The sequence below is a fragment of the Hyperolius riggenbachi genome, chromosome 3 (genome assembly GCF_040937935.1).
Source record: "Hyperolius riggenbachi isolate aHypRig1 chromosome 3, aHypRig1.pri, whole genome shotgun sequence".
NCBI classification, from domain to species: domain Eukaryota; kingdom Metazoa; phylum Chordata; class Amphibia; order Anura; family Hyperoliidae; genus Hyperolius; species Hyperolius riggenbachi.
This window is the reverse complement of record NC_090648.1, coordinates 144,771,766-144,780,047: the sequence shown is the minus strand read 5'-3', so window position 1 is coordinate 144,780,047 and position 8,282 is coordinate 144,771,766. Positions and strand designations below refer to the sequence as shown.

Sequence of the window (8,282 nt, the reverse complement as noted above, 5' to 3'; positions counted from 1 at the left end):
ACCCAGAACCTCAAAAAGCATTAAAATAAAAACTGCTTTAGGCCAGAAACCCACTAGAAGCGATTTCTGATTGCTAGTGATTTGAAAAAGCTCTTGCTAATGCAATGCTATGGGGGATTTTTATAAAATCACATCGCTCAAGTGGGATTACACCCATAGCATTACATTAGCAAGAGTTTTCAAATCGCGTTCAGAAAATCGCTCCTAGTGGGTTTCTGGCCTTACAAGTGCTGGAAATTGCGCCAGAAAACACTGGAGAAATCAATACCAAAAGTGCTCAGCTAGAGCAATTTACAGTGGGCCCCAGCCCGAAGACATTTAGTACCACAATCAATGTGTTATTTTTATTTTGTTTCATAGATTATTCCTGATAGCTATGGGCAAGTCCATTATTTTCAAACCATTTTAGTTTTTTTGCACCTACCTTTGTATGTTAGCTCCAGTACTGATGTGTTTCATCCTTTTTAAAACCTCACAGGTGAAACTCACCTCACAGCCATGTATATAGAAGTTCCTATAGCGCAACAGAAATTGAGATTCTGAGCTGGTTCACACAAAGAGCGCTTCTGAGCACTTTCAAGAACACTAGAGTTTTGAAAAGCACATGGATAATATGTGTTTCTATGGGCTAGTTCACACCAGAGGCATGTGGCTTTTTCCCAAATGCAAACGCTGGTCCTGCAGCATTTGAGGCAACTACGCTTCATTGTAAAGTATAGGAAAACTAAAACCGCTTGAAAAATCACTGACCAGAGCGATTTTCAAATCGTTTCTTGACAAAATCTGTTCACATTCAGATCAAAGTGTACTTTCTGATTGCCACGAGGACTACAAAATCGCTAGGCACATGCCGGGAATGGCTACAAAAATCCTTAAGCGTTTGCGATTACGCTTAGTGATATTTGTAGTGAATTAGCCCTCATTCTGCACTTTACAGCCTAATGATTTGGAGCTCCATGTCTCAAGCTCCCCATACACCCTTCAGTCCTGGCAGATTTGATCACTCTGATTGATTAGATTTCCTGTCCTGTGTGTAATAGAAATCTATCACAATTTGATAAGATTCTGATCTGAGAATGATTGAATGTTTTGCCACATCCTGTTCTGTAAAACAATGCACCCGTGTGAAAGTAGACTGTAAGGATGAAATATATATATATATATATATATATATATATATATATATATATATATTTACTTGCATACATAATACTTTCCAGGGTATGTCAGAAATGATTAGTTGTACATAAACCTATGGCTCTTTATATTTCAGAGTTCAAGGAATGTTTCTCACTATATGATAAGAAGGGAAAGGGCAAGATACCAGCCAAGGACCTCTTGACTGTCATGCGCTGTTTGGGGAGATGTCCGACCCCCAGTGAAGTCAGTCGCCATCTGCAGGTCCAGAAAATCGGTAGGAAGAGACTTCAGATGTGTAGTGAATTTTGAATTCTTCCTTGATTTTTTGTTTATGATGTTGTTGGTGATGACTTTGGCACTGGGATGATATTCCTAGGTATCTAAAGCCCCATACACACCAGGGGATCTCTGTTGCCTGGCAGGGATTGGTACACAATCGCTTTGGTGACAGAGACACTGTACAGATGGGTCATCAGCCTCCCGGCTAGCAACACATTTGTTGCTATGCTGGAGGGGTGGGATGCGTAACGAGGGGTGTAGGATACCAGGGGAGAGGGGAGAACAATGTGATCTGGCATCACTTTAGCAGATGTCATGTGGCTGCAGTACACACGCTGGTTTGACTCACGATTCTCCATCAAGGTGGTCTTTATCGTCTGCCACAGCAGAGTTCAAACAAGCATGTGTACGTAACTCAAGGTGCCCATTAATGGTGTAACTTTAACTGAATGATCATATTTTAGATCAAATTGAATTGCATGGAAATATAAAAGCTGATGAGACCAATCAATCCTAAATGGTTTTGCATCAGGGGTGCCCCTAGGCATAGGCAGTACAGGCCATTGCCTGGAGTGCCATTGGTCCTGGGGGCGCCATGTTGCTGGATTAAGCCCTGCCCCATAGACTAAGCCCAGCCCAGTTCTATTACTTGCTTCTGCTTCATCTACTTAGCGTAAGTTGCAGGCAGCTGCCTCCTCTGTGCCTTTCGCATCCTTCTTTGTCCCTTTTGTGCCTCCTTCAGTCCCTTGTGCCATGTCTGACCCCGTTTGTCCTTCTGTCTCCCTTTGTGCTGCCTTCTGTCCCCATGTGCTTCCTTCAGTCTCCCTGTGCCACCTCTGCCTCCTTCTGTGCCCCTTTTTACCTCCTTCTGTCCCCCTGTGCCTCTTTATGTCCCCTTTGCTACCTCTGCCCCCTGTATCTCCTTCAGTTTCACTGCCTCTTTCTGTCCTCTTGTGCTTCCTTCTGTCTCCCTTTGTGCCTCCTTCTTTCTCCATGTGCCTCTTCAGTCCCCATGTGCCACCTCTGTCCCCTGTGCCTTCCTCTGTCCCTACTTCTGTGCCCCTTTGTGCCTTCTTCTGTCTCTCTGTGGCTCTTTGTCCCCCTCTGTCTCCCTGTGCCTCCTTAAATCCCCCTCTGCCGTCTTCTGTGCCTCCTTTTTTGTCTCCTTCTGTCCCCCTTTGTGCATACTTCTGTTCCGCTTTGTGCTTCCTACTGTCTCTCTGTGCTTCCTTTTGCCCCCTTTGTACTTTTTTTCTGTCCCCCATTGTGCCTCCTTCTGTCCCGTGTGCCTCCTTCATTCCCCCTGTGCCTCCTTCTTTCCTCCTGTGCCTCCTTTTGTCCCCCTTTGTGCCTCAATCTGTCCCCATTGTGCCACCTCCTGCCCCACTTTGTGCCTCCTTCTGTCCTCTTTTGTGCCTACTTCTGTCTCTCATGCCTTCTGTCCCCTGTACCTCCCGCTGCCCCTCTGTGTGCCTCCTTCTGTCCTCCTTTGTGTCTCATTCTGCCCCTCATTGTGCCTCCTTTTGTCCCCGTGTGCCTCCTTCTGTCCCCTTGTGCCTCATTCTGTCCTCCTTTGTGACTTCTTCTGACCCTTGTGCCTCCTTCTGTCCCCCTGTGGGCTTTCTTCCTTACATGTATTTTCTGGTGAAACGCTGCCGCAATGAGCGTGATTTCTGGTGAAACGCTGCTCCATTACAATTATTTTCTGGTGAACCATTGCTGCATTACAGATACTTTCTGGTGAAATGCTGCCGCATTACGATTATTTTCATGAGGGGTGCCATGGGGGCGGGAGGGGGTGCCACAGGTTTTATCGCCCGGAGAGACAAAATGGCTAGAGGCGCCCCTGTTTTGCATTATCAATAGTTTCCTTAAACTGGTCAATCAGCATAGTTAATCTTTTACATACTGTACATACGATCACAACTGTTTTCAATAGTTTCCTTCCTTTAATGCTATGGATCGATTAAAAACTTTTCAATCACTCTGAAAGATTTGATCGTTAATAAGATAGTTCCCTAAAAATCGCATCGGTGATGGGCACCTTGACTGATCCTGATTGTACCACTTTGTCACCCTTAACATTTGGAGTTGACTATAGTTGGAAATGTAGTAAATGCTTTGTGGCCACCATAATGAGTGATTGGTGTAAAAGCTTCCTCCTTGTTGTATACAGATAAGAATGGAGAGGTGGACTTCTCTACCTTTTTGACAATCATGTACCGCCAACAGAAGCAGGAAGACCCAGAGAATGAGATTCTCGTAGCCTTGCTGATGACAGACCGGCAAAAGAAAGGAGTCATTCCACTAGCGGAGCTGAAGTCTAAACTTACCCACATGGGTGAAAAGTTAACACTTGAGGAAGGTACAGCCTTATAAACCATACGTATGTTTCTGCTCATCTATTTGGCCTTTATTAAGGGGGGAGACTCGGAGAGGAATTTGAAGCTAATAAAAATGAAAGACATTGGCCCGTATGCAATTCAATTTTTCTCCTGAGTTTTCTCCTAGGAGATAATTTTTCATCTTCTATTTAAAATAACTTTCTAGCACTTTTAAACAGAAAACGTAACGAAAAGTAAATGGAAGAAGTACTGTCAAAATTTTGAGTATTTTATCACTTTCTGGTTAAAAATATCACCTAGGAGAAAACGAAGGAGAAAAAGTTAAGTGCATATGGGCCATAGACACTAACACCCTGATGCAAGGGCATTTTCTCATGGATGTTTTCTTACCTAGAAAACTATAGTTTCAGTCCCCAGCAAGTGGAACGATTTAGGTTAGGAAAGTATTATTAAAGTGAAGTAAATCTGGAACAATTTAGAGAACTTTCTTGCCGACGGTTAAAAAGTTGTTATTGTGGTAGCCCAGTTATTACATAACATGTTTCTGCACCACACCTGGCTAACTACAGTATAAGGGGGAAGGCAGGGCCTTTGCCTTCTGACTATCAAAGATTGGGGGGGAGGGGGGTTGGGTTACAAAGGGGACTTGTAACTTTGCTATGGGGCCCCACGATTTCTAGCTAAGCCCCTTTCTGGGAGGCGGGGCAACACTAGGACTGTTTTTAGATTCAGTGATCTTTACACAGCAGTGCTTCTACCTGGGTGTGTGTGTTGCCAATTCCAAGACTAGTGGAGAGCAGCAGCATGGAACATGTTCCTTCAGGCTTGTTCACATTAAGGGAGTTTAACGCGGGCGATTTTCAAAGTCGCCCTAAGACCGCTTGTGCGAGGATTCTCTATGACAGAGTTCACATCTGAGCGGTTCGTTTCAGATCCGCTGAGAGAAGCGCTGCATGGATCATTTTTTAGGCGATTCCACTTCAATGGAAGGTGTAGGAAAAACGTTCTTGTTTTTAGGCTGGTTTCACAGTGGGACGTTACAGGCGCACGTTAGAGCAGCCTGTAACGCAGCCCACCGCACAGTAATGAAAAATCAATGGGGCTGTTCACAGTGCGGACGTTGCGTTACATTGTAACGCTGCGTCACAAGACAACGTACTGCATGCAGTACTTTGGACGCGGCTGAGCCGCGTTAGACTGTTTGCACATGCTCAGTAATGTGGGGGAGGAGCGGAGAGCGGCCAGGCACATGGCTAATTAATATTCACTGCACGTTAGGACGTGCAGTGTTTACTTCCTGGAGCAGCCGCTCTGTGCGGCGATTGGCCGGCGGGACCACGTGATGCCGCATGCGCACAAGAGTGCGCATCACAGCATCACTGACGCCAGAGTGAGCTGCACAACGCGGCTCACTCTGACGTCCAGATCCAGCACCACCAGGCGTTCCGTTAGGGGGACGTTATGCGACCTTAACGCCCCCTCTAACCCAACGTCCTGGTGTGAAATTAGCCTTAAGAATAAATATATTGTATTTATTCTTTTCCAGGTCAAAGAGTTCACTTCCTGACTTGCGTCAGTGAGTGAATTACAAAACTGCTCAAGAAACCTCTCGTGTGCTTTGATCTGATGAGAGAGATGTCGGCTGCCCGAACACTCACTGCAGGCCGATTCCCGATCGATTTAAAGTGTATTCGTGAGGGAAAGGGGGGAGAGAAAATGAAATAAGGGTTAGTGTTAAACACCAAAAAACAAAAACACAGTTGAAGAGGGGCTGTGTGATCAGAAAAAAATGGAGAACAGCATACCAATAAAAGGGCATGCAGCAAAAGTGCAGATCTAGCCCTTTAAGGTCCCAAAAATTAGGGACAGAAATAGAAAAGGGAATGATTAAGACACAGAGGCATGATAGTGATTTCATCATATGCCTGTGTCCTTCCTGCACTTTTCTCTGTGTCTAATCACAAGTTGTAATTTGATCCCTCAGCTGTGTCAGCTTCTGCCACAGCAAAGCACTAAATGATAAACACAAGATGTTAACAATTTGTCTGCTTCCATGCAAGCTGAAAGAAGACACTTCAGATTGCAGGATTTGTATCAGCTGTAAAGCCTGGTACACACCATGCAATTTCCCATCAAATAGATGGGTTTGAATAGATAATTTCCAACAGGACCGATCTGATTTCCGATCAATTTCCATAGAAGTGATTGGAAATCAGATCGTATCTGTCAGAAATGATCTGATGGGAAATTGCATGGTGTGTACCAGGCATAACAAAGAGATGTTTTTCTTTTAAAGGGTATACCTTCTGCTGTTGTGTATGTTTTAGCGCAGTTATGCCCATTAGGTAGATCGCGAAGGACTTCTTGGTAGATCCCGACCCCACTACATTCTCCATTCTGTATATACAGGTGTGCTCCTAAAATTGTACACAGGTAGATCATTTTGACTTGCTAATTTTTCAAAGTAGCTCATAAGTCAAAAAAGTGTGGGCACCTCTGTTTTAGAGCAATGGGAATATTCTGAGTTCAGGTCCGCTTTATTGAGATGCTTATAATTCAGAGTTGATGCAAACTTATCCAACTTGTGCATTTGATTGGTCTGTTGCCACACACACTGCATAAATTTGCATCAGCTCTGAATTATTAATAAATGTAATGACTCCATCATAAAGTAGACCCATCAGTTCCATGTTTCTAAACTTGCTCCTATATTCATTCATACTCTTTAGAACATGCATTTCTCTTAACAAGTGTTTTCAATTTGCAGTTGACGATCTTCTACGAGGTATTGAAGTGACACCTGACGGAATGGTGAAATACGAACAGCTGGTCCAAAAGATCACAGTCCCATTACCCGATTATTAACCCTGTTAATACAAGCCGCAAATGTATTTTTTTTTTGTTAGGATTACAACTGCTCTGTGTGATTTCCCATGTTCCTGGCAATCTGATGTTATATAGGAAAGTGCAGACAGCAATGACCAATTCCTGTCTGTTACTGAAGTAAATAAAGCCCAGATAAAGAAGTCCGTCTTGTATATATATCTACATAACTTACTGCTTTATGCTGGGTACACACTAAGGCCTAGTGCACACCGGAGCGTTTCCGCTGCGGTTTGCGATCTGCTTGCGGGTGCGGATCCGCTAGGGTAATGTATTTCAATGGGCTGGTGCACACCAGAGCGGGTGGCGTTTTGCAGAAACGCATACTCCCGGGTTGCTGCAGATTTTGGATTGCGGATGCGTTTCTGCCTCAATGTTAAGTATAGGAAAACCGCAAACCGCTCTGAAAAACGGCACTTCAGAGCGGTTTGCCAGGCGTTTTTTGTTACAGTAGCTGTTCAGTAACAGCTTTACTGTAACAATACATGAAATCTACTACACCAAAAACGCTACACAAAACCGCAAAACGCTAGCTGAAACGCTGCAGAAAAATAAGAAAAAGCGTTTCAAAATCTGCTAGCATTTTGCGGATCTGCTAGCGGTTTTTGGTGTGCACCAGGCCTAAGGCCTAGTGCACACCGGAGCGTTTCCGCTGCAGTTTGCGATCTGCTTGCGGGTGCGGATCCGCTAGGGTAATGTATTTCAATGGGCTGGTGCACACCAGAGCGGGAGGCGTTTTGCAGAAACGCATACTCCCGGGCTGCTGCAGATTTTGGATTGCGGATGCGTTTCTGCCTTAATGTTAAGTATAGGAAAACCGCAAACCGCTCTGAAAAACGGCACTTCAGAGCGGTTTTGCCGGCGTTTTTTGTTACAGTAGCTGTTCAGTAACAGCTTTAATGTAACAATACATGAAATCTACTATACCAAAACCGCTACACAAAACCGCAAAAGGCTAGCTGAAACGCTGCAGAAAAATAAGAAAAAGCGTTTCAAAATCTGCTAGCATTTTGCGGATCTGCTAGCGGTTTTTGGTGTGCACCAGGCCTATGAGATTTTATAGTCAATTTACTGTCAGATCGATTATTTCCAACCTGTCCGATTTGCTTTCCAATCGATTTCCGAGCATTTTCCAATAGATTTCCTACTAACGAAAATGCTCGGAAAACGAAGGGAAAGCAAATCGGACATTTTGGAAATAATCGATCCGACAGTAGAAGATTGATTATTTCCAAAATGTCCAATTTGCTTTCTGATCATTTTCCGATTGATTTCTGTTAACTTTAATCGGAAATTGCTCGGAAATCAATCGGAAAGCAAATCGGACAGGTTGGAAATAATCGATCTGACAGTAAATCGACCATAAAATCTCATAGTGTGTACCCAGCATAATGGGCAGATTCAACCAAGAGACAAATCTCTCTCTAATCCAAACTGAGAGATCTGTCAGCTGCCCATACACCACAGGCCGATTCCCAAGAGATTTCAGCATGAAATCTCTTGGGAATCAGCCAAGCCCGCTGCTGTTCCCCTAATGTATAGGTGTGTGTGCATTTATACATTACCTGTCCTGTGTCACGGTGCTGGTCAGTCTTCTGAATCCACCACTCTTCCATAGCTACATACACGCCGATG

At 44.2% G+C, this 8,282-nt stretch overlaps 1 protein-coding gene across 1 annotated transcript; it reads left to right on the top strand.

Moving 5' to 3' along the window:
- The first annotated feature begins 1,279 nt into the window (after positions 1-1,279).
- CALML4 (calmodulin like 4) lies at positions 1,280-6,711 on the top strand. Its single transcript, XM_068272443.1, has 3 exons — positions 1,280-1,414; positions 3,596-3,784; positions 6,532-6,711. The coding sequence occupies exons 1-3, from the start codon at positions 1,348-1,350 to the stop codon at positions 6,627-6,629; spliced, it is 354 nt and encodes a 117-aa protein (XP_068128544.1). The 5' UTR covers positions 1,280-1,347; the 3' UTR covers positions 6,630-6,711.
- The last annotated feature ends 1,571 nt before the right edge of the window (positions 6,712-8,282 follow it).

Coding starts and splice junctions, on each gene's coding strand:
- CALML4 (XM_068272443.1), top strand. CDS start 1,348: ATGCGCTGTTTGGGGAGATGTCCGACCCCCAGTGAAGTCAGTCGCCAT. Junction 1,415..3,595: donor TCTGCAGGTCCAGAAAATCG/GTAGGAAGAGAC, acceptor TGTTGTATACAG/ATAAGAATGGAGAGGTGGAC. Junction 3,785..6,531: donor AAAGTTAACACTTGAGGAAG/GTACAGCCTTAT, acceptor TTCAATTTGCAG/TTGACGATCTTCTACGAGGT.